At 40.3% G+C, this 26,971-nt stretch overlaps 1 protein-coding gene across 2 annotated transcripts in view; it reads right to left on the bottom strand.

Annotated features, from left to right (window-relative positions):
- LOC150086342 (rho GTPase-activating protein 44-like) overlaps positions 1–26,971 on the bottom strand; it is a 412,704-nt gene that overhangs the window by 196,433 nt on the left and 189,300 nt on the right. For both annotated transcript variants that reach the window (XM_090371315.1, XM_090371316.1), the window contains exon 2: positions 14,231–14,378. In XM_090371315.1, coding sequence (XP_090227441.1) covers positions 14,231–14,378 — 148 coding nt within the window. The remainder of the gene's footprint in view (positions 1–14,230; positions 14,379–26,971) is intronic.

The raw sequence follows: 26,971 nt of genomic DNA, 5'->3' as shown, positions 1-26,971 counted from the left end.
TGATTCTTACGCTGTTTCTATTGGAATGAGCAGCAGCCTGGAAAACAAGATGCAGGGTATTTCAGAGACTAATGGGAGTCATTGCAGTACAAGTAAACACATGGGTTGTGTTAGGGTAGTAAGAATAGGAACAGGTGCATGTATACTTGCATGTACACCAATGCTAGGAGTTTGGTAAATAAATTTGATGAATTTGAGGTATTGCTCAAAACATCAAAGGAAGATATCATTGGGATATCAGAGACGTGGCGTCACAAAGATATAAGGAATGCAGAACTGGAATTTGGGGAGACCAATGTGTACAGAAAAGATAGACAGGATAGGAAGGGAGGAGGTGTTATGCTATTAGTTAAGAAACACAAAATACAAGGAAGTGAAGCCAGTCGATATCGCTGGATGGTGCTGTGTCGAGTCAGTTTGCTGGGACATAAGCATTGGAAGATCAAAATTGAGAGTAGCAGTGTGCTATAGGCCTAATGACTCTGATGAGTATAATAAGAAACTGTACAGGGAAATAGAGTGGGCCAGAAAAATCAGAGAGTCTTATAATGGGGGATTTTAATTTCCCAGATATTGACTGGAATTTGTGGGTTGGTCACTCACACACTAGCACGGCTTTTGTGGATTTATTAGATGACTGTTTCTACATCAGCATGTTCGGGAGGCAAATAGAGGGAGTAATACTCTTGATCTGAATATCAGTAATGATTCTTCATTCATTAAGAATCTGCATATAAAGCAACCACTAGGTGGCAGTGATCAGTGTGCTGAAATGGGATTTACTCAAAGAGGTAACAACCATCAGGGGTAAAGGGAAGGGTTTTTGCTTTTGTAAAGGCGACTACGATGGTCTGAGACAGTATTTCAATTCTATACAGTGGGACCAACTGATGATGTTACCAACAGCAATTCAAAATGGGAAGCATTCAAAGAATTTATCTTGGAAGCTACTAGGCTTTACATACCAACTAAGAAATACTATTCAAGGTTTAGGCCTAAATGGATGACAGATGATGAACTAATGAGACATATGACAGAGAAGTAAAATGCATGGTATACATAAAAATTAATGGGTGACATGGACGTCTATGATAGATATAAGCTGGTCTGTAACCAAGTCACAAAGGAGATTAGCCAAGCAAAGGCAGATTATGAGAAATCCTTGGCAAAGCATTAGCATTAGTAGAGGCATATGATGCAAGAAAGCAAGCTTATGCAGCATCAGCCAAAAAAAAAAAAAAAAAACACTTCCATTTCACCCCTCCGTTCATTCGAAACACCTGTCCAGCTGAGCCTTAAATTTATTTAGGCTATCAACTTCCACAATAAGGGATGGAAGTCTGTTCAACCAAACAACTACCCGGTGGCGAAAGGCAAATTTCCGCACATCTATCCTACATCTGTCTTTCCTCAATCTGAATTTATGCCCTCTGAGGTGATTATTCTGAGCAAGAGGAAAAATCCCATCGGCATTGAGCATGCTCAAACCATTCAAGGATTTATACACCTCTATCAGATCACCTCGCTGGTGCCTAGTCCCCAGATATTGTAATTTGCAAAACTTAAGCCTTTCTTCATAAGCGCAACCCTTTGTTCCATTCACTAATCTTGTTGGCCTTCTCTGTACTCGTACCTTCCAGCAGCTCTACATCCTTCTTGAAATGAGGCCTCCAGACCTGTATACAGTACTCAAGGTGTGGTCTGACCATTGCTTTATAGAAGGGAATAATCACCTCCTAATCCCTGCTAGAAAAATTCCTGTATATCATTGACAAGACACCATGAGCTACTATTGCAGCCCATCTGCACTGCTCAGAGAACTTCATATCTGCCTGCACAATTACCCCCAGGTCCTTTTCATTCTCTACCACTGTCAATGTAGTACCACAGAGTTGATATGTTGCTCTGGGGTTGCTGTTTCCCCATATGTAGTACTTTACATTTGTGAATGTTAAACTTCATTTGCCACCTCTCAGCCCATCTGCTCAACCTTTACAGATCCTGTTGCAGCAGCAGCATAGCGTCAGTAGCGTCCTTAACAACCCAGCCAACCTTTGTATCGTCTGCAAACCTGGACATTAGCTTAATATACCATCATCAATATCATTTATATATACAGAAAACAATAATGGACCCAACAGGGAACCCTGAGGGACTCCACTAATAACATTAGTCCACAATGAGCAGTGTCCATTAATTACCACTCTCTGTCTTCTCCGCCTCAATCATCCCTTTATCCATAGCAGCAATTTGCCTCCAATGCCACACTACTCCAATTTGTGCAACAGTCTCAAAAGCCTTTCTAAGATCCAAATATATATAATATCAAAGTTATTCCCTGCATCCAGTTCTTTTGTGACCACATCATTGTACATAATAAAACACGCCTGCGTGCTCTGGATTCATAATTTATTTATTTTTGTTACACAGAGCATTAAAACTATGATAAATGAATTAGCTTTCGGCTGGGTGGCAGCCTTCATCAGATTAAAATACTTTGAATGGCAGTTAGAATAGAGATGCACTGCCAGGATGGTGCGTGAGACACGTGGTTAATTGTTTGTTGATGTTTGTGGCTGTGACATATGGTGGTGACGTGGCCAGCATTTGTCCATGGACAGAATTACTGTTTCTGTGATGGGGTTAAGTTGACAACCACTGTTCCTGTTCAACGAGGTATCCGAGCATTTTATACTTAACGATTCCAACCAGGTGCGCCTTAGGTAATGGTGGGACTTGTCTACAACCACGACATCGCGGTGTGGGTCGATGTCGTGGTGGGTTGTCCAGACATGCTCGGCAATAGCTGAGTGTTCTACATCCGCCAAACGGATCGCCCTTTTATGTTCTGAAAGGTGTTTCTCGAGACGACGACCAGTCTCTCCAAAGTAGCAGCTCGTGCAGTCACGGCAAGAGATGCGATAGACCACACCACTCTGTAGAAGGGTGGGGACAGGTGTTTTTATGTTGGAAAGGAGAGAATGCAGTTTCTTGCCTGGGAGTTGGATGCACTTTACCCCATGCGATTTTAAGATTCTACCGATCTGCTGTGACAGGTTAGGGTAGTATGGGATGAATGCCCTCGTGGAAGACTCGTCACTGTTGGCGTTGCTGTTGGTCGTCACGTTGTCGCGTGCTTGTAGATCACATCTGTTAAGGACATCGATGGGGTAGCCACACCTCGTAAGGTCTACTTTGACTCTGGTGATCTCTTTGCGCCTTTCATCTGCAGAGCTGGAGTGTCCAGGCGCGAGTTAGCAAGGTTCGGGCGGTTGAGAGGAGGTGGCCCCGTGTGTGTGCTGACTGGAAGTTGGTAAATTGGCCAGCACACATAGGCTTACGATAAACTGTCGTCTTTAAGCATGTGTCTTCGCGCCGGACAAGTGTATCTAGGTATGGTATAGAGTTGTTCGACTCCAGCTCAACCGTGAATTTTATGAAGGGCGACAGTGAGTTGAGGTGGGTTAGGAGTCGCTGACTTGAGTCTCTAGGGATCACTACGAACACATCTTCTACGTAGCGACACCAAAAGGCGATGTGATCCGGTGCGTGTGTAAACGCACGTCCCTCTAACTCCTCCATCACGATGTTTGCTGTGACCGAGCTGACAGGGGAACCCATGGCTGTGCCATGTATCTGCTGGTAGATTGAACCATTAAACATGATTGCACCCCCTGTTAAGCACAGTCTGAGGGCGGCGGAAATGTCATCAGGCGTCAGCTTAGTTCTGTCGCTGAGGGTTCCATCATTGTCCAAGAGTTGTTTTGCGCAAGAGATGGCAAGTTCCACAGGGATGGAGGTAAAGAGTGATATGACATCGAACGATGCCATGACTTGATCTTGCGAGATGGATATAGTGCGGATCCTTTCTATGAACTCAACACTGTTGGAGACGGTGTAGGTGGTCTTGCCAACTAGAGGAGAAAGAAGTCTCGAGACAAATTTAGACAGCTCGTAAGTCGGTGATCCACAGCAGGATACAATAGGTCTTAGTGGCGTGCCTTCTTTGTGCACTTTCGGCAGGCCGTAAAACTGTGGGATCTGACACCCGGAGGCACGGAGGTGATACGGGTTGACTGTGTGATTTTCCCTTGCTTCAGCCAAGTGTTGGTGAGGATATTCACCTCTGACTCCCATCGTTCCAAAGCCTTGTTGGGGTCGATGGTTAGGGGTTTGTAGACGGTAGTGTCTCGTAAGAGCAGTAAGGCTTTCGCCATGTAATCAGTGTGGTTCATTACAACTGTACGACGGCCTTTGTCCGCCGGTAGAATGACGATGGACGAATCCCGTTTCAGTACCTTGAGGGTAGAAATCTGTATACAGCTGAGGTTTGAAGAGACGGGGCGAGCATGGTGTAGAACTTCTGCAGTCTTTAAGCGGATTGCGTTGGCTACATCTTCTGGGAGGCGTGATAAGCTTGCTTCCACACCCAAGGCGATGTCGGTGATTGGTGGGTGCTTTGGATTTTAATCTGATGAAGGCTGCCACCCAGCCGAAAGCTAATTCATTTATCATAGTTTTAATGCTCTGTGTAACAAAATAAATAAATCACATCATTGTATCCAATCAAATTGGTCAGGCAAGACTTTCACTTAACAAAACCAAGCTGTGTCCGAGCTATAACTGAACTCTTGTCTAGATGATCCTGCAGTGGTTCTTTAATCAGTGCCTCCATTAATTTTCCTGGAACAGAAGTCAAACTCACAGGTCTATAATTACTTGTGTCAGCCTTTGATCCTCCTTTGTCAATTGGGGTCACATTTGCACATCTCCAGTCTATGGGTACCTCCCGTGAATACAAGGAAGCTCTCATAATTATGGCTAACAGTTTGCTTACTTCCTTTGCTGCCTCCTTTAATATAACTGGATAGATCCCATCCACCCCAGGTGCCTTTCTTGTTCAACAATTTCTCTTCCACTTGACTCTCAGTTATTACAAGGTTATCTAGCTTACTGCCAGAGTTGAATACACCTCTGGCATTCCCCTCGCTGAATAACTACTCATGTGTGAATGTCGATGCAAAATATTCATTTAGTTTGTTAGCTACCTGAGCAGGATCATCAACAGTTGAACCATCGATATCAAGTGGACCAATCCGATTCATCCCCTTCCTTCTAGAGTTTACATAAGCAAAAAACTCTTTGCTGTTTTTCTTTGCATCCTTTGCCAAAGATTTCTCATAATCTACCTTTGCCTGCATAACCTCCTTTGTGACTTGGTTACAGACCAGCTTATATCTATCATAGGCTTCTGTGTCATGTGTAAAATTTATATGTATCCCATGCATTTCTATTCTCTGTCATGTATCTCATTAGTTCATCTGACATCCATTTAGGCCTAAACCTTGAACAATATTTCTTAGTTGTTATGTAAAGCCTAGTAGCTTCCAAGATAAGTTCTTTGAATGCTTCCCATTTTGAATTTGCTGTTGGCAACATCCTCAGTTGGTCCCACTGTATAGAATTTAAATACTGTCTCAGACCATTGTAGTCGCCTTTACGAAAGCAAAAACCCTTCCCTTTACCCCTGATGGTAGTTACCTCTTTTAGTAAATCCCACTTCGGCATACTGTGATCACTGCCACACAGTGGTTCCTTTATCTGCAGATTCTTAATGCATGAAGAATCACTACTGATAATCAGATCAAGAGTATTACTCCCTGTAGTTGCCTCTCGAACATGCTGATGTAGAAAACAATCATCCAATAAATCTCCAAAAGCCTTGCTAGTGTGTGAGTACCCAAACCACAAATTCCAGTCAATATCTGGGAAATTAAAATCCCCCATTATAAGACTTTCTGATTTACTGGCCCACTCTATTTCCCTGTACAGTTTCTTATTATACTTATCAGAGTCATTAGGCCTAAAGCACACTCCTACTCTCAATTTTGATCTCCCAATGCTTATGTCACACCAAACTTACTCGACACTGCACTGTACAGCGATGTCGACTGGTTTCACTTCCTTGGATTTTATGTGTTTCTTAACTGATAGCATAATCCCTCCTCCCTTCCTATCCTGTCTATCCTTTCTGTAGACGTTGTACTCCCCAAATTCCAGTTCTGCATTACTTATATCTGTGTGACACCACGTCTCTGATATCACAACAATATCTGCCTTTGATATTTTGAGCAATACCTCAAATTCATCAAATTTTTTTACCAAACTCCTAGCATTGGTATACACGCAAGTGTTCACTTGTACTGCAATGACCCCTAGCAGTCTCTGAAATATCCTGCATATTGTTTTCCAGGCTGCTGCTCATTCCAATAGCAGCAGTGCTAGAATCACTTTCACCTCTGCCAGTGGCTAATGTTAATCTATTATTCCTCGTATCCCCCCAAGCTAGCAGTTTTCCGACCCACCTAACACTGCCTCGATAGCATCAGAAAATATTCTTGCACCCTTTCTATTTAAGTGTATCCCATCCCTGTAGAAGCAGTCTCTCCTGTTAACAAGTACAGACCAGGCTGAAAAAAATTCTACCCCTTTTGAGCCTTGCAAAATCTTTCCAGGACCGAATTGATAGACAAGGCTCTCATCATATACTCCCTCCTATCGTGTCTGGGCAGAATTGCAGACACTTTCAAATTCAACCCCAATTCACGGCTTTTTTTCAACAATGACCTATACTTGTTAAGCAATTCTTCCGGTCTACTACTCTTAAAGGATGCAAAGAAAAACAGAAAAAGTCACGAAGGAGATTAGGCAGGAAAAGTCAAATTATGAGAAATTCTTGGCAAAGGATGCAAAGAAAAACAGAAGAGTTCTTTACCTGTATAAACTCTAGAAGGAAAGGAATGAATCAGATTGGTACACCGGATATTGATTGTTTAACTGTTGATGATTCTGCTCAGGTGGCTAACAAACAAAACGAGTATTTTGCATCTACATTCATACATGAGGAGATATTCAGGAAGGAGAATGCCAGAGGTGAAGTAAACTCTGGCAGTGAGCTAGATGATTTTGTAATAACTGAGAGGAAAGTGGAGGAGAAATTGTTGAGGATAAACATAAAAAAGGTACCTGGGGTGGATGGGATCTATCCAGTTATATTAAAGGAGGCAGCAAAGGAAGTAAGCAAACGCTTAGCTATAATTATGAGAGCTTCTTTGGACTCAGGGGGAGGTACCCATAGACTGGAGATGTGCAAATGTGACCCCAATTCAAAAGGGAGGATCAAAGGCTGACACAAGTAATTACAGACCTGTGAGTTTAATTTATGTTCCAGGAAAATTAATGGAGGCACTAGTTAAAGAAGCACTGCAAGATCGTCTAGACAAGACTTCAGTTATAGCTAGGACACAGCATGGTTTTGTTAAGGGAAAGTCTTGCCTGACCAGTCTGATTGGATACTATGATGTGTGGTCACAAAGGAAATGGATGCAGGGAATAACTTTGATATTATATATTTGGATCTTAGAAAGGCTTTTGATACTGTTGCACATGGAAGACTGCTGCACAAATTGGAGCAGAGTGGCATTGGAGGCAAATTGCTGCTATGGATAAAGGGATGGTTGAGGGGGAGAAGACAAGAGAGTGGTAAGCAATGGACACTGCTCATCGTGGACTAATGTTATAAGTGGAGTCTCTCAAGGTTCAGTGTTGGGTCCATTGTTGTTTTCTGTATTTATAAATCATATTGATGTTAGTATATCAAGCTTAATGTCCAAGTTTCCAGATGATACAAAGGTTGGCAGGGTTGTTAATGACACTACTGACAGTATGCTCCTGCATCAGGATCTGGAATGGTTGAGCAGATGGGCTGAGAGGTGGCAAATGAAGTTTAACATTGACAAATGTAAAGTACTACATATGGGGAAACAGTAACCCCAGAGCAACGTATCAACTCTGTGGTACTACACTGACAGTGGTAGAGAATGAAAAGGACCTGGGGGTAATTGTGCAGGCAGATACGAAGTTTTCTGAGTAGTGCAGACGGCCTGCAAAAGTAGCGCAAGAGTAGATCAATTCGGCCCTGGAGGAAATGTGCAAGGCCCAAGGGGTAAAATATTTTTCAGCGTGGTCTGTGCTTGTTAACAGGAGAGACTGCTTCTACAGGGATGGGATACACTTGGCTTTTGGCCGTGAAGGGTATTGTGTACGGCATGTGCGTTTTGTATGCAATAAAGAGTTCTTCTACTTAAATAGAAAGGGTGCAAGAATATTTGCTGATGCTATTGAGGCAGTGTTAGGTGGGTTGCAAAACTGCTAGCTTGGGGGGAATTCACAGACTAAAAAGGTTAAAAGTAGCCGCAGGCAGAGGTGAAGGTGATTCTTGCACAACTTCTATTAGAATAAGTAGCGACCTGGAGTGATGGGTGCTGGGGGTTTCAGGGACTGATGGCAGTCATCATGAAACAGGTGGGTATATGGGATGTCTTATGTAATACCTAGGAATAGGTGCATGTATACCAATGCTAGAAGTATAGTAAATAAATTTGATGAATTTGAGGTGTTGGTCAAGACATCAGAAGCAGATATTGTTGGGATATCAGAGACGTGTTGTCACACTGATATTAGGAATGCAGAATTGGAATTTGGGGAGTACAATGTGTACAGAAAGGATAGACAGGATAGGAAGGGAGGAGGTGTTATGCTGTTAATTAAGAAAAACATAAAATCAAAAGAAGTCCATCCAGTTGATATAGATGAACAGTGCACTGTTGAGTCAGTTTGGTGTGACATAAGCACTGCAAAAGCAAAAATAACAGTAGGAGTGTGTTATAGGCCTAATGACTCAAATGAACAATTGTACAGAGAAATAGAGTGGGCTAGTAAATCAGAATGTCTTATAATGGGGGATTTTAACTTCCCAGATATTGACTGGAACTAGTGGGTTGGTCACTCACACACTAGTAAGACGTTTGTGGATTTTTTGGATGATTGTTTTCTGCAGCATGTTCGAGAGGCAACCAGAGAGGGTATTACTCTTCATCTGGTTATCAGCAGTGATCATTCGTGTATTAAGAATTTGCAGATAAAGGAACCACTAGGTGGCAGTGATGAAAGTGTACTGATGTGGGATTTACTTCAAGATATAATTACCATCAGGGGTAAAGGAAAGGGTTTTTGCTTCGGTAAAGATGAGTACAGTGGTCTCAGACAGTTTTTAAATTCTGTAGAGTGGGATCAACTGATGATGTTACCAACAGTAAATTCTAAGTGGGAAGCATTCAAGGAATTAATCGTGGAAGCTACTAAAATTTTCATACCTATTAAGAAATATTGTTCAAGGTTAAGGTGCAAATGGTTATCAAATGAACTAATGAAACTAGCGACAGAGAAGAAAAATGCATGGGATACATATAAATTATCAAGCGACTCAGAAGCCTATTGCAGATATAAGCTAGCCTGTACTCAGGTCACAAAGGAGGTTAGGCAGTCGAAGGCAGATAACGAGAAATCTTTGGCAAAGAATGGTAAGAAAAACAGGAAGGATTTCTTTACTTATATAAACTCTAAAAGGAAGGGGATGAATCAGATTGGTCCACTTGATATCAATCGTTCGACTGTTAATGATTGTGCTCAGATAGCAAACAAAAAAACTGAATGAGTATTTTGCATCTACATTTGCACTGAGGAGTTATTAAGGATTAAAAATGCCAGAAGATTATCAAATTGTAGCAGGGTGCTTAATGATTTTGTAATAACTGAGAGCAAAGTGGAGGAGAAATTGTTGAAGTTAAACGTAAGAAAAACACCTGGGGTGGATGGGATCTATCCAGTTATATTAAAGGCGGCGGCAAAGCAACTAAGCAAACTCTTAGCCATAATTATGAGAGCATCCTTGGACTCAGGGAGGTTCCCACAGACTGGAGATGTGCAAATATATCCCCAATTCACAAAGGGATGTCGTAGGGTAACTCAATCGAAGGGTGACACGAGTAATTACAGACCAGTTATTTTGACTTCTGTTCCGGGTAAAATAATGGAATCACTGGTTAAAGATGCATTGCAGGATCATCTAGACAAGACTGCAGCAATAATTCAGACACAGCATGGGTTTGTTAAGCATCTACATTGATATGATAAATTTGATAGGATATTATGATGTAGTTACAAAAGAACTGGATGCAAAAAACAATTTTGATATCATATCTTTGGATTTCAGGAAAGCTTTTGACACTGTTGCGCATGGAAGACTATTGTACAAATTGGAGCAAAATGGTATTAAGGGTAAGTTGGTACAATGGATAAAAGGATGGTTGAGTGGGAGAAGACAGAGGTTGGTAATTAATGGGTGCTGCTCTTCGTGGACTAATGTTATTAGTGGAGTCCCACAGGGTTCGATGTTGGGTCCTCTGTTGTTTTGTATATTTATCAATGATATTGATGAAGGTATATCAGGCTTAGTGTCGAAGTTTGCAGATGATACAAAGGTTGGCAGGGTTGTTAATGACAGTAATGGCAGTGTGCTACTGCAACAGGATCTAGATAATTTGGGCATATGGGCTAAGAAGTGGCAACTGAAGTTTAACCTTGACAAATGCAAAGTGCTGCATATGGATAGAAGTAACCCCAGAGAAATGTACCAACTGTGTGGTACTACACTTAAGGTGGTAGAAAATGAAAAAGACCTGGGAGTAATTGTGCAGTCAGATATGAAGTTTTCTGAGCAATGCACAGGCTGCCAGGGCAGGTCATGGAGTTTTGTTAATAATATATAGGAATTTTGCTAGCAGGGAAAAGGAGGTGATTGTCTCTCTGTATAAGGCAATGGTCAGGCCAAGCCTTGAGTACTGCGTACAGGTCTGGAGGCCTCATTTCATTAAGGATGTAGATTTTCTTAAGCGGGTATAGAGAAGGGCAACAAGATTGGTGAGGGCAATGACGGGATCCTCTTACCAAGAGAGGCTTAAGTTCTGCAAATTGCAGTGGCTGGAGACTAGGCACCTGCGCGGTGATCTGATTGAGGTATATAAGACCTTCAATGGATTGAGCATGCTGAATTCTGATTGGAACCTTCCACTTGTTCAGATTAAGAACCTAAGGGGGCATAAATTCAAATTAAGAAAAGGCAGATGAAGAATAGATGTGCGGAAATTTGCCTTTAGCCAGCGGGCGGTTAATTGCTGGAACAAACTTCCATCTGAATTTAAGGAGGACCTGGACAGACATTTGGAGGGAATGGTGTGATTTTTTTTTTTTTTTTTGGCTGATGCTGCATAAGTTCATACACTTGCTTTCTTGCATCACATGCCACTACTACTACTACTACTAACATGTTGCTGCTGTAGAAAACGGTCATCCAAAAATGTCTTGGTGTGCGAGTGACCACCCACAAGTTCCAGTCAATATCTGGAAAGTTATAATCCCCCATTATAAAATATTTTCTGATTTACTTGGCCAATCTATTTCTCTATATAGTGTTCATTGTACACATCACAGTCATTGGGCCTATAACACACTACTACTCTAATTTTTGCATTCACAGTGCTTATGTCACACCAAACTAACTAACACAGGCTGCCATTGTCAACTAACTGCACTGCCATAAATTTTATGTGCCTCCCTCCTGTCCTGTCCATTCATCCTACCTTCCTTACTTCCTTCCAGTACACATTGTACTCCCCATATTCAAATTCTGCCTCCCATACATCTGAATGATACCATATCTCTGATATCCCCACAATGTCTGCATTTAAGGTCTTAACCAGCATTTAAAATTCATCAAATTTATTTACTATGGTCCTAGCATTTGTGTACATGTGGTCCTTGAGGCTGTCACAGACATTCTCTCAGATATGCCAGACATGCTGTGCTTGCTACCTGGGAGTCTAAAACGCTGATGAAACTGATTTTCGGGTGACACTCAAAGTCAAGTGGACCCAATTTCGGCAAAGTCCAGATGGTCTGTGACAGCCAAATCCTCTGCTTGCATCTTCATGATGGTGGGACTGTTAGTAAACCTGGGTATAACCCACGTGTGCAAGCACACTGTGGGTGACCACACAGGTGTGAACCAACATCAGCAGTGGGTCGAGGTGTGGCGCCCACACCACAGAGAGGAATGCCGCCCCTCTGTGCTACCAGGCAATACTAGGTGGTAGATGACTTTCATCAACCAGTGTAATACCACCACTTTGCTTATTGGAGGTTTGAAGTGGTGGAACCCATGTTTACTCTCCAGAGCCAAGTTCCAGTCAACCCTTCCCCATCTCTTCCATCGTGCAGTATGATTGATGTCTCTTAAGATTAAGATGAACACCATGGTGAGATCCAAACTTACTTACATTTCAAGGGTACAGCTCTAAAACAGGCTGGCTGCTAGTTAGTGCACTGGACCGAACCTATTGGTAACTCTTCAAGGCTTCTGGATCAGCTAGTGTATAATCTTGCTACCTCTACTCTGTCAGATAGCGACTAGAGAGAGTCCGAATAGTGTGTATGCGGGGGGGGGGCACATTTTGGAGGTCACGTTATGTCAGGGATCTGGGTATATTCTTACCATGCGTACACCATGTCCAAAAATGTCATTACTTCATACAGCATGTCTCCCCCACTTTTGACGTTAAAAATGTTTTTTGGAAAAAAGCGTTACATAGAAATCGTCATGAAACCCGATGTGCATGCATCGTACTTTTTGCGTGCAGTGACACAACAGGTTGCAGTGATACAAAATCTACAGCCTAGCATTTGAAGGAATATAGTGAAAGAAAGAAATCAAAGTTGGACGGAAATGTGAATCCAGATAAAATTCAAACAAGAGTGTTTCGTTATGCCTAGGAGTTCTCAAACTGCACCCAAAAAACTTTAAGCTGAAATAATGAAGGAATATCGTGAATGGAAGAAAAGGAAATTAGAAATTAAAACTATTCCGAATCATAATGAAATTCATCCACAGAGTTCTGCTATGCCTGTTACTTATCAGGAATCTAAAATTCCAGCAGAACAAATGAAGGAATATCATGCATGAAAAAAGGCGAAATTAGAAATGGCTAATAATGAGATTCCTGATTACATCCCTATAATATCTACACGAGCTGACAGTGAGTTTGAAAAACTAGTTTACAAAAACCCATTTGGATTTACTTGTAATCATTTATGGTTTCAATTAGATTTGAAACCATTTCCACTAACTTCATATGAATTACTTCAATATGAATTTCATTTACAAGAAGTGAGTACTTTCATGACGTGTAATACATATCATACTTCATTAAAAGAGGGACGGATACCAACTATGGCAATGTCAAATAGATTAATATATCCAACATATCCTACTCATTTGCCTCCACAGGATGTTGTAACAGTGTTTGATATCACCATGATTACCCTTTATGCAAATTCGGTGTTTACGTTTTGAACATGGACAATATGGGATCATTGGACAAGTAATAAATGTATCAGTTAATGTAGATATAATGGTTCATACCTATGAACCATCATATTTTCTAGGTAATTGATGGTTCATCAATTACCTAGAAAATTAGATGACAATTATGTCATTAATGTACATATAAAACAAAGATTTGTACATAAATCATCATATCTACAAGGATGTGTGCAGAAGAAAATATGGTTACGATATTGGATAAATTCACCTTTGTATAAATTCTAAGGCATAAAAGTGAGTGACGATTTCTTGGGGACAAATTATGATAGTGAACAGGAACATTCAGATGAAATTGTTATTTGGTTTTAAGGAGCATTAGCAACTAAGGCCATATTGCTCTAGGGATATGCAGTGGTCATTCCCTGACCTTTCTGCATCCTCCGTATTTGGTGGTCACGGGCTCGAACCCTAGTCTAATCAAGAAGGGTGTGCTACGCGCTGCTGGTACTGCCCACCTGGCTACAGAGGTGCTGGTTTAGTGTGTGTGTGTACTGATGCTGTATAAGCTTTCTTCCTTTCATCATTTTCCACTACTAGCACTACTTAAACCACTACTTAAACCTTGAATACTTTTGGTAGGTATAAAACATTTAATGGCCTCCATGATTACTTCTCTGAACACTCCATTTCGCATTTACATTTTTTTTTATAGTAGCAGCAGTCCCACCGAAAAGAGTTTTAAAAAATGACAGTTCATTATCTTTACTATCTGCAGCAAAATGCTTGCTTTCATATCCTAGTGGAAACAAAACACTATTTGATTTTCAAATCAGTATAATTGCCAATTAAATTAGTAAGTAAATTAAACCAGATAAACTCAGATCTAAGATTAGAATTATTATAATAATATATCAGTGCTTTTCTAAAGTACATATTTAAAAATTTACAGACCAGCTTTTTTTCGGCAGAATTTTCTGCACCTAAATCCAGTAGACACCCTTGAATCTTTTTTGTGGAACTTTGGCATGTTTGCTTGATAATATCGACACGCTTTTCAGCAGTAATCAAATCCTCAGTCAACACTTCTGTCCTTTCAGCTCTAGAAAAGAAATACTTTTCTAAAACATTTGTAATAATAATGATAAGAATAATAATATTTTATTAACCTTCCAATACTTTTACATCAATATAATTTTTTATTTATGCTCATCATCATGGATTATATTTTAAATTCAATTTCAACATTAGTACATATTGATAGTAAATACTAGCAATCATTTGGCAGGAGAACACAATGAATGAGAATGTAATCACATTGAAATGGGGTCCGAAAACAAAGAGAGAGGAATATAAACTATTGGGGAAAATTAAGATTACAACTAAGGAAGTTTACATTTAGTCAGCATATTGTCAACGACTGCAATAAACTTTACTCCTGATTACTGATCAAATGTTAATAACCATTAGTGAAGGCCAAACAATGCTAGAAAGCTAATCTTTTACTATGTCAGCCAATCCGTCTCCCCCTTTATCTGTACAACTTGCCATCCTGGGTGGTTGGTGGTTTTTGATAGTACATGCAATTAAATTAAGAAAGGACAGTTATAGACTTCACATAATAAAATTCTCTACAATATTAATGGCAATTTATATGGAATGAATTACATCCTAATCTCATACAACTAGAGCAGTCTTAATTTCAAGGAAGGATTGCCCAAGTTGAACCTGGATGAAACAGAGTGACTTTTCTTTTGGCTTTGAAGGCTGATACCGAATACATTTCACTCTCTTGCACTGATTTACCATTATTAATACAGCCCAAGAGGCTCAAAAAACTTGCATTGCAAGATATGGGATTCTCAAGTCAGATTTATACAATTTAGAATAGGCTATTCATGCTACCTCTTGTTACATAGTATCAACAGTAAGATCAGTTTTGGCACACACCCCCCAAGCAACACTGTTCCCCTCCCTTCCAACCCCATTTCCAGAATAAAGGGATAAAAATCAAAAAGAACAGCCAGAGAGCACAACATTAGTTTTTTCCAAGGCACTTTTAAACTAAAAAAATACCCTCAAATCATTCCCATCCACTTTAATTATTATTAGTAACAGCAGCAGCATCTGATGCAAGAAAGCAAGCTTATAAAGCATCGACCAAAAAAAAAAAAAAAAACCCTCCAAATATGACCTGTCCATTCCCTCCGATAATGTATCTAGACCTTCTTTGAATTTGTTCAAACTACCCACTTCCACAAGAGACAGAAGTTTTTACAACAATCAACCACCTGCTGGCTGATTGTTGTAACAATCTGGTTGATTGACCACGAAAGGGTGATCTCTAGATGCTGCAATTTGCAGAACTGAACTGAACTGAACTGAACCTTTCTCAGCAAGATCACCCTTTCATTCCCTTCACCAACCTCATTGCCTTTCTCTGCACTTACTGCAGCAGACCTACATTGTTCGAAAAATAAAGCTTCCAGGCTTTAAATTTAAATTAAATTTTCAGTTTATACTCTTGTATGCAGTATTCAAAATAACCATTGCCTTGTATAAAGGAATAATCGCCTCCTTATCCCTGCCAACTACAGCCTCCGTAGCCGAGTGGTCAGGAGCAGGAGTGCAGTAGCACACACTCTTTGAGGAGACTGGGGTTCAAGCCCCTGACTGCTAAATACAGTCGATCTGCCAACTGGCACTGGACCAACATAGCAGATTATGGTCCATTTCCCTCAGCATGAATTGTTGAGCAGGCTTCCATCCTACAGTGGGTTGATAATGGCTGCAGTTTTTTATCCTGCCAAAAAAGTTACTGTATATCATTGACATTGACAAAATGCCATGAGCTTTCCTGGCAGCATGTCTGTATTGCTCAGAGAACTTCGTATCTGACTATAAAGATCTTTTTCATTTTCCACTACCCTGAGTGAAGTACCACCCACTGCTCGTACGTTAATCTGGGATTAACTCTTTACATTTTTCAGTGCCATTTCTCAGCACATTTGTCTAATTTGTTTTTTTTTTTTTTTTTTTTTTTTCTGGATCCTGTTGCAGTAACTTACTGATTACTGTTATTAATTATTAACCACCCTACTATTATTATTAACCACCCTAACCACCTTTGTATCATTATAAAACTTCTATATCATTAATAAATATAGGAAACTATAACAGGGCCAGCATTAAAACCTCGGGAACACCAACAACATTCACCCACGAAGAACAGTGACCATTAATAACCACTCTGTCTTCTCCCACTCACCCATCTCTTTATGCACACTGCTCCAATTTGTACATCAGTGTTTTTTGTGCAATACAGTAGACTTTCAAAATAATGGCACCTTCAGGGATTCAAGGTGCCGTTATTTCTGTTTTTCCATTATTTACAAAGTTTTATTTTTAATGTATTTAATGCAGAAATAATGAAGCCAAATAAGAAATAGAGATATTAAGAATACAATTTTATTAACTGCACATAAAAAAACAAACATGTTGGTGATCCAATATTATATTCTGCCATTAATACACATCTACTTACACCCCGTTCTATTTTCTTTATTATATCAAGGTTTGCGAAGGTAGCATAGTGGTATCGTCACCGTCCTCCCCACACCTGGTGGAAAAGGCCCGGGATCGAATCCCATTGATGATGATGTGAGGAACTTTTATACGCTTTTTTTCACTCTGTGGCTAAGTTAGTGGGATTCAGGCATAGATAGCAAGGTTCCCCCCCAGAAACAAGGAAATCGAGCAGAGAACACAATTTACAGACAATACACATAGGTATATAAATTAACTTTCCGGGTGACCCTAATGTAATAGTTTTGATTATATCAAGTTTGTCACTAAGCTATAATGTTGTTTTTCTTTTCTTCTTTGTATGAGGTTTGTTAACTTTAGCATCATAGTGAGGGGGGTTTTTAATTTTTAAAAAAAATGTAAAACAGCAGTATAATCTGTGATATCAGTATAGAATTCACTTTTAAAATGGCAAATGTAAACAAATACAGTAATCACGTGACTTGCCATTTTCTTTTTTCGGCACTGCAAGACATCTGTGCTGTATGTATACATCCAATCTCAATATGCCATTATTTGGGGTGCTGTTATTTTGACAGTCTACTATAGTATCAAAAGCTTTCATGAAATCGAAGTATGCGATATCAGAATTATTATTTATTTTTTTTTTTTTTTGCATCCAGCTCCTTTGTTACTGCATCATAGTATCCAATCAATCAGATTGGTTAGACAAAACTGCTCCCCATCCCCAACAGATCCTAATTCTACTTTGGCTATAGTATAGTATAACTGCATTCCTGTCTAGATGGTCCTGCACTACTTCTTTAAACAGTGACCATTATTTTCTCTGGAAGTTAAGCTAATTACTCGTGTCGCCTTTTGATCTCCCTTTGTGAATTAGGGATACATTGCACATCTCCAGTCCGTAGAGACCTCCCCTGAATCCAAAGATGCTCTCATAATTACGGCTAAGAAGTTGATTATCTGCTTAATATAATTGGATAGATTCCATCTAACCCAGGTGGCTTTTTTTAATGTTAAACTTCAACAATCTCTTCCACTTTCCTCTCAGTTATAACAAAATCATTTAGTTCCCTGTTAAATTTTGATGAACTTCTGGCATGCTACCTAAAGAACCCGCATGTGAATGTAGATGCAAAATACCTATTAAGTTTGTCAGCAATCTGAGCAGGATCATCAATAGTTAAATCACTGACATTAAGTGGACCAATGTGATTCAACCCCTTCCTTCCTTCTTAATATACATAAAGAAGTCTTTGCTCTTTTCTTGGCATTCGTCGCTAGAGACTTCTTGTAATCTACCTTATCTTAGCATTAGCATTAGTAGAGGCATTTGATGCAAGAAAGCAAGCTTATGCAGCATCAGCCAAAAAAAAAAACAAAAAAAAAAACCACTTCCACTTCACCCCTCTGTTCGTTCAAAATACCTGTCCAGCTGAGCCTTAAACTTATTTAGGCTATCAACCTCCACCACAAGGGATGGAAGTCTGTTCCACCAACCAACCACCCGCTGGCTAAAGGCAAATTTCTGCACGTCTATCCTACATCTGTCTTTCCTCTATTTGAATTTATGCCCTCTCAGGTGATTTTTCTGAGCTAGAGGAAGAATCCCATCAGCATTGAGCATGCTTAAACCATTCAAGGCTTTATACACCTCTATCAGATCACCTCGCTGGTGCCTAGTCTCCAGACACTGTAATTTGCAAAACTTAAGCCTTTCTTCGTAAGAGCACCCCTTTGTTCCATTCACTAATCTTGTTGTCCTTCTCTGTACTCGTTCCAGCAGCTCTACATCCTTCTTGAAATGAGGCCTCCAGACCTGTATACAGTACTCTAGGTGTGGCCTGACCATCGCCTTATACAATGGAATAATCACCTCCTTATCCCTGCTGGAAAAATTCCTGTATATCATTGACAATATTCCATGAGCTACTCTTGCAGCCCATCTGCACTGCTCAGAGAACTTCATATCTGCCTGCACAGCCACCCCCAAGTCCCTTTCATTCTCTACCACTGTCAGTGTTGTACCACAGAGTTGATACGTTGCTCTGGGGTTGCTGTTTCCCATGTGTAGTACTTTACATTTGTCAATGTTAAACTTCATTTGCCACCTCTCAGCCCATCTGCTCAACCTTTCCAGATCCTGTTGCAGCAGCATAGTGTCAGTAGTGTCCTTGACAACCCTGCCAACCTTCGTATCGTCTGCAAACTTGGACATTAAGCCTGATATACCATCATCAATATCATTTATAAATACAGAAAACAATAATGGACCCAACACTGAGCCCTGAGGGACTCCACTAATAACATCAGTCCACGATGAGCAGTGTCCATTGATTACCACTCTCTGTCTTCTCCCCCTCAACCACCCCTTTATCCATAGCAGCAATTTGCCTTCAATGTCACACTGCTCCAATTTGTGTAGCAGTCTTCCATGTGCAACAGTATCAAAAGCCTTTCTAAGATCCAAGTATATAATATCAAAGTTATTCCCTGCATCCAGTTCTTTTGTGACTGCATCATAGTATCCAATCAAGTTGGTCAGGCAAGACTTCCCCTTAACAAAACCATGCTGTGTCTGAGCTATAACTGAAGTCTTGTCTAAATGATCCTGCAGTGCTTCTTTAACCAGTGCCTCCATTAATTTTCCTGGAACAGAAGTTAAGCTCACAGGTCTATAATTACTTGTGTCAGCCTTTGATCCTCCTTTGTGAATTGGGGTCACATTTGCACATTTCCAGTCTATGGGTACCTCCCCTGAGTCCAAGGAAGCTCTCATAATTATGGCTAAGGGTTTGCTTACTTCCTTTGCTGCCTCCTTTAATATAACTGGATAGATCCCATCCACCCCGGGTGCCTTTCTTGTGTTTATCTTCAACAGTTTCTCCTCCACTTTACTCCCAGTTATTTCAAGATTCTGTAGCTTACTGCTAGAGTTGAATACACCTCTGGCATTCCCCTCGCTGAATAATTCCTCATGTGTGAATGTCGATGCAAAATATTCATTTAGTTTGTTAGCTACCTGAGCAGGATCATCAACACTTGACCCATCAATATCAAGTGGACCAATCTGATTCATCCCCTTCCTTCTAGAGTTTACATAAGTAAAGAACTCTTTGCTGTTTTTCTTTGCATCCCTTGCCAAGGATTTCTCGTAATCTGCCTTCGCCTGCCTAACCTCCTTTGTAACTTGGTTGCATATCAACTTGTATCTATCATAGGCTTCTGTGTCATGTGTTAATTTGTATGTATCCCATGCATTTTTCTTCTCTGCCATATGCCTCATTAGTTCATCTGACATCCATTTTGGCCTAAACCTTGAACAATATTTCTTAGTTGGTATGTAAAGCCTAGTAGCTTCCAAGATAAGTTCTTTGAATGCTTCCCATTTTGAATTTGCTGTTGGTAACATCATCAGTTGGTCCCACTGTATAGAATTTAAATACTGTCTCAGTCCATCGTAGGCGCCTTTACGGAAGCAATAACCCTTCCCTTTACCCCTAATGGTAGTTACCTCTTTGAGTAAATCCCACTTCAGCACACTGTGATCACTGCCACCTAGTGGTTCATTTATCTGCAGATTCTTAATGCATGAAGAATCACTGCTGATAATCAAATCAAGAGTATTACTCCCTCTAGTTGCCTCCCGAACATGCTGATGTAGAAAACAATCATCCAATAAATTCGCAAAAGCCTTGCTAGTGTGTGAGTGACCAGCCCCCAAATTCCAGTCAATATCTGGGAAATTAAAATCTCCCATTATAAGACTCTCTGATTTACTGGCCCACTCTATTTCCCTATACAGTTCCTTATTATACTCATCAGAGTCATTAGGCCTATAGCACACTCCTACTCTCAATTTTGATCTCCCAATGTTTATGTCACACCAAACTGACTCCACACTGCACTGTCCAGCGATGTCGACTGGCTTCACTTCCTTGGTTTTTATGTGTTTCTTAACTAATAGCATAACACCTCCCCCCTTCCTATCCTGTCTATCCTTTCTGTAGACGTTGTACTCCCCAAATTGCAGTTCCGCATCACTTATATCTGTGTGACACCACGTCTCTGATATCCCAACAATATCTGCCTTCGATGTTTTGAGCAATACCTCAAATTCATCAAATTTATTTACTAAACTCCTAGCATTGGTGTACACGCAAGTATACCTGCACCTGTTTCTATTCTTAGCTACCCTAACACAACCCATGTGTTTACTTGTACCGCAATGGCTCCCAGCAGTCTCTGAAATACCATGCATCTTGTTTTTCAGGCTTCTGCTCATTCTAATAGAAGCAGTGCAAGAATCTCTTTCACCTCTGCCAGTGGCTACTGTCAATCTATTGGTCTTTGTCTCCCCCCAAGCTAGCAGTTTTCCGACCCATCTAACACTGCCTCGATAGCATCAGCAAATATTCTTGCACCCTTTCTATTTAAGTGTATCTCATCCCTGTAGAAGCAATCTCTCCTGTTAACAAGTACAGTCCAGGCTGAAAAAAATTCTACCCCTTGAGCCTTGCACAATCTTTCCAGGGCCGAATTGATCGACAAGGCTCTCATCATATACTCCCTCCTATTGTGTCTGGGCAGAATTGCAGACACTTTCAAATTCAACCCTAATTCTCGGCTTTTGTTCAACAGTGACCTGTACTTGTTAAGTAATTCTGCCGGTCTCCTACTCTTAATATTATTAGTGCCAACGTGTACAACTATATCACCTTTTGTGCCCTTAAAAGATGATATTCGCTCTACAACGTCATCAACCTTTGCCCCTGGCAGACATACCCTGGTCCTGTTCCACCTATCTTTTTTACAAAGCATGTTCCCCGTTACCCTGACAATAGAGTCACCAACAACTACTAGTTCCTTCGGGACCAGCGCATTCTGCCTTGGGGGTTGTCTCTGTGTCACGCGATGCCCAAGTGCAAGCTCTGGCGTTGATGTGGGCAGCTGAGAGCTTGATGGGCCCCTCAATTTAGTTTCTTCGAGGGCATCCACCCTGTCCTTCAAGCTCTCCTATAGGCCCATAAGAACGCCGAGTTGTTGCCTGATATCGATACACTCCTTGCATCGCGCACACACAAAGACATCCCCCTTGGCAGTATCATGTCCCGTACCCGATTGCTCTGCAAACATCAAGCAAACAGTGCATTTTATAAGGCTGTGAGTCAGAGGACAACTGCCCCCCTCAGTTCTGCTCTGAGCCACAGCACTTCCATTAGCTTGAGCCTTTTGCTTTGCTGCTCTGGTCTGAGTCATGATTCTATTAATTTATTAATTATATTACGTTTGTAATCTAAGTCGTTATATGTATTTATTTAAACGTACAATTTAACTGCTAACGAAGTTCAACTAACGCTATCTAGTACGGTATATAACCTACGGTATATCTAGTATGGTATCACAATGGCGGGAAAGTTACTAACAGTAGTGGTAGTTACGAACACGTGGAAACCCTTACCGATACTTTTACAAGGCCGAGTAAAGAATAAATACACCAAATTAATCAAAAAATCACAAAATAATGTTATACTACTAAATTTAAATCAAAAGTTTTAGAAAAACAATAATTTCAAATCAATAAATAAGAAAAATCCACTTAGCGGCTTGGAACACGACCGTCACTTGCCTAACTTCCTTTGTAACTTGATTACAGACTAGTTTATATTTGCTAAATCCAAATGAAGAAGGGAGAGTGTATGCTAGGTGCATGCAAATTCAACAGACTGTATGTGATCAGGGCCGGATTAAGGACGAAAGAGGCCCCCAGCCATTTGAGGCCCCTTTAATTTGAGGTCTCAAATTTATATATATAACACAATTTTAATATACAGGGTGATTCACTACCAGTGCGACAAACTTGCAGGAGGTGTAGGGGGCACAAAGATGAATTGGAATCACATAGCATTGCAGGGTCTAAAATGCCATCGTCATGCGGTAGAGGACATTGAACAGGAGGTCGCGTGAACAGCGATCTCGCTGGAAGTCAGCATTTGCGAACCGTTTCTGTTGAAGAAACCAAGTAGCAAAAGTCCTCCGGAGTGGATAATCCACAGGCTCCAATGATTGGACGCGTTGCAGATGGTATGAACTCATTTGGTTTGTTGACAGTATCCTCCATACAGTGGATTGGGAAATACCCAATCATTGGCTTATCGCTCGAGTACTCTTACTCTGATTGCCTTCTGCAAGACGTAGGACATTCTCCTCATCGTCTGGCGTCCTCGTCATTCGCTCTCGATTCATGGTACCTCTCGTGAAACAACCAGTCTCACGTAACCTTCTGTGCACACGTGCGAAAATCATATGATGAAGAGCACGCCTGTGTGGGAAACATTCCTGGTACAATAGCAGAGCAGTGCGCCCATTACAGTCTGCAGCTCCACACACGAGGTGCATGTCGGCCAGTTCAACGTTTGAATACTCGTCCATCCTACTGCCTCAGGAACTGGTTCGCAAATGCTGACTTCCAGTGGGATCGCTGTTCACGCGACCTCCCGTTCAACGTCCTCTACCGGACAAAGGCATTTCGGACCCTGCAATGCTATGTGATTCCGATTCGTCTTTGTGCCCCCTAAACCTCCTGCAAATTTGTCGCACTGGTAGTGAATCACCCTGTATATATATATATAAAACACAATTTTAACAGAAACTTTCAACTTATTTATTGTACAATAAAAAGGTATAAGAATAAAATTTAAACACTTAACAAGTTAAGTTTAAGAATGCTTTTATATTACGTTTTCTTGATTTATTATTATTAGTAGAAATTTTTATCACTACTTTAGAAAATATTTACACTGAAAATGAGGCCCTCTTTGGGCGAGGCCCCCGGCCATGGCCGGGGGCCTCACCACAGGGTTAATGTCTTAACCGGGCCGGGGTCCTTAACCACAGGGTTAATGCAGCCCTGGGTCTGATTGCAGCTGTTTGAACAGCAGCAGAGGGGAGGAGTAACATACTTGTTTGAGTTGAGAGTGGATCAAACATGCACAACTGCTAAATAAAGTAAATGATTATATTCTTGCCAGAATGATTAGTCAAAACTACTCTGGAGTATAAACAAAATAATATCAGGTGGGGGGGTAATGCTTCCAGTGATGTGACATATCATATACATATTAAAGAACCATTGTTTCAACCTTGGAGCTCCCAACTTTTAAAATAGAAATTAGTGGAAGACTTTTTTATACAAATCACACTCATATAGAATCACTAGATCTCATTAATCAGTGGATTCATTTAGAATTGCATTGCATATATTCCAGACAGTATCAAATCTACCTGATCTCCTCCATCTCAATCAGTGCTGTAACTGAACTGGACCTTAACAGTAACCAGTGCAAACCAACCATGCAGTACCTGCATGATTTTACAACCCAGACATCGGGATTGCCTATTGTAGGAAGAAAAGTTCCAATACTTAAACGTACAGGGCTATAATGACTGATCAATGTCATCACTTTCTATGTTACATACAGAAGAATTCTTAAAATGTCACCATTGTCCCTTTGTCTGGAAAATGACTTATTTCTCAGTGCAACACTGGCATTAACATATGATGCAAGAAGGCAAGCTTACGCAGCATTAGTGGCGCAGTATAACCACAGTCATTTTTGCATAAAATCAATCAAACAAATCATCAGCCAAAAAAAATAAATAAATAAAAAATAAACACTTCGCATTTCACCCATCCATTTGCTCCAAATTAATTTAGTAAAGTTATAATTTATATTTAAGCTAATAATTAAACATTATACTCACATAGAGGAGACCAAGAGGGAAAGTCAATATTTATAGAAGTAAATACATTTTTAAGAGAAGAATGTTCTTTAAATATCTGTTCCTCAGTTGTGATGCCCCTAAACCAACTTATACTGGAATAGAATTAAATGTTTTTTTTTTTTTTTTTTTTTTTTGCCAATATGATGGGCACAGTAATGCTATATATATATATATATATATATATATATATATATATATATATATATATATATATATTGATGAATGCTAATGGTAGGCTTAGTGCTCACTTTCTTTGATAACTTATTCATACATCAAGGAGATGCCGATTTCCAGAGTTGACGAAGTTAAAGATCTGGGAGTTACTTTTACCGCTACATGTGGGTTTGAAAAACACGTTAGGAATATATTAAACCAAGCAAAAAAACAAATTGGCTTCATTAAACGGCAGACGTACAGATTTCAAGATCCTCAGTTCTCTGTGCTCCTATTTAAGACAACTATACTCCCTATAGTGGAGTTTGCGTCTCCTATATGGAACCCACACTATGCATACTTGATACAGCAAATAGAATCGCTCCAGATGAAATTTATCCACTATCTTTCCAGACGTAACCCCATGTTTTACCACAGAATCTTCTACCGGAATCTCTGTTCCTACTTCAAGCTTCAATCTCTGGAAACTCGGCGAACTGTTCTTGATTTAAAACTGTTGTACCACATCTTCGCTGGATCAACTTACCTGCCGGATCTTCTATGCCATATTGACCTTCACGCTCCAGCGGTGGCTACTAGACAGAAGACTACTTTCCACATCGGTAACTCCAGATTAGAGATATCCAGGAACTCCTTCTTCAAAAGAACATTGGCACTCATGAACAAGTTTGACTTGGATATGGCTGTGAACAAGAAACAAATTTCACAGAACTATTTGGAGTAGGTTGACCGATTGACGGATGAGTTCTGGGCTAAAGATGTCCTCATTAATTCGTGTGTGTGTGTGTGTGTGATGAGTCTCCTGCAGCAAACTGCTTTCTGCGAGTTTACATAGCGCTGGACATGACGTCATGAATATCTTTTTATTTTTGTGAATTGAACTTTTCCCATTTCCATTGTACAAAGTATATTAGTCTACCATTTATTTTTATGTTTGTACAACCTTTACTCTGTTATACACTTTAACTGGGCGAATGCCTGTTGTGTATATTATATGTTAAAAATAAAATACCCTTTTAGTATTTAATTTTTATTAACATCATAAGAAGAATAATTTAAAACCTTCATCACTTGCCCCCCCCCCACCCCACAAGGAATTTTACATTGGCCTTACATGAAATGTTGATCATTGCACTTTGGTCGCAGTGGTAGCCATGAAATTGAATGCTATGAATTTTTACCCACTTATTATTATTAGCCATATGGTGCTAGGAAGCCTGAGGCTTATGCTGCACCAGCCAAAAAAAAAAAAAAAAAAAATCATAGCAAAGTAATAGGAACTGAGACACCAAACTCTGCTCCTACTTATTTCTCTCCCCAACACTTTTTTTTCCTTTTTTTTTATGGAGAATAGGTATGAGTGTCACAAAGCGGATAATATCGAAACGCTAATTATTACCAATAAACACGCTTGCCTCGGTTTGTGGTATCCGGTCAAAAACTGAAACAAAGACAGTTGTTTATTCTTGTAGTATGTGCATATACATATGAGAGTTTGTTATAGTTAACTTTGGAGGCGAAATACAGAACCTCTTTGCGCTTCGATAAACAACCGCCACAGAAAGATTACTTCCGTTAAGAATACTTCGACTTCGCGAGTCTGCTGCGTGAGGATAAATGTATCAAAAGACCCGTACGATGACAGCGTCCTTAATTTGTTAGTACGCCGAGCTCAATTTGAAGCAATTATTCTCTTATCCTCGCATGGAGAACTTTATTAAGCTATTGTGAAACGGTTAAGACTGTAATTCGGGCGAATAACGGCCATGAATGCTATAAAAGGTAACTTATGGCCTCATTAATGGAACCCATGGGGCCTAACTACAGGAGGATTTCATGGCCCCAATGTACGACGTAATTTCTCTAGTTTATAGTGGAAAATTATAGCTTGCACCGAACAACAGTTCAGCAGTACAAACTTACCGAATATTCTCACGAATTTCGCTAAATATGCCTCTTTACGAAACAGGGCCATGTCAAGACAGGCAATTGGGTGTTAGGGTCTGAGCAAAGCAGGCGACCGCCGGCGCGTCTATATATGTATCGGGACGACTGTTCTGTTAGGGGTAAATTTATGGAGATCTCTCCTCAGTGACGACGATAAGGAAAGCAGTTTTTCCTTTCCTTTCCTTTCCTTATCGTATATAGCAATAACAGTAGCAGTAGTAACAACCTCCCACCACTCAGGTA

Source organism: Mastigoproctus giganteus, chromosome 4, assembly GCF_048544385.1.
Source record: "Mastigoproctus giganteus isolate SK-2022 chromosome 4, ASM4854438v1, whole genome shotgun sequence".
Classification (NCBI taxonomy): Eukaryota; Metazoa; Arthropoda; class Arachnida; order Uropygi; family Thelyphonidae; genus Mastigoproctus; species Mastigoproctus giganteus.
The sequence above is the reverse complement of the archived record's forward strand: the minus strand, read 5'-3'. Positions and strand labels throughout refer to the sequence as shown.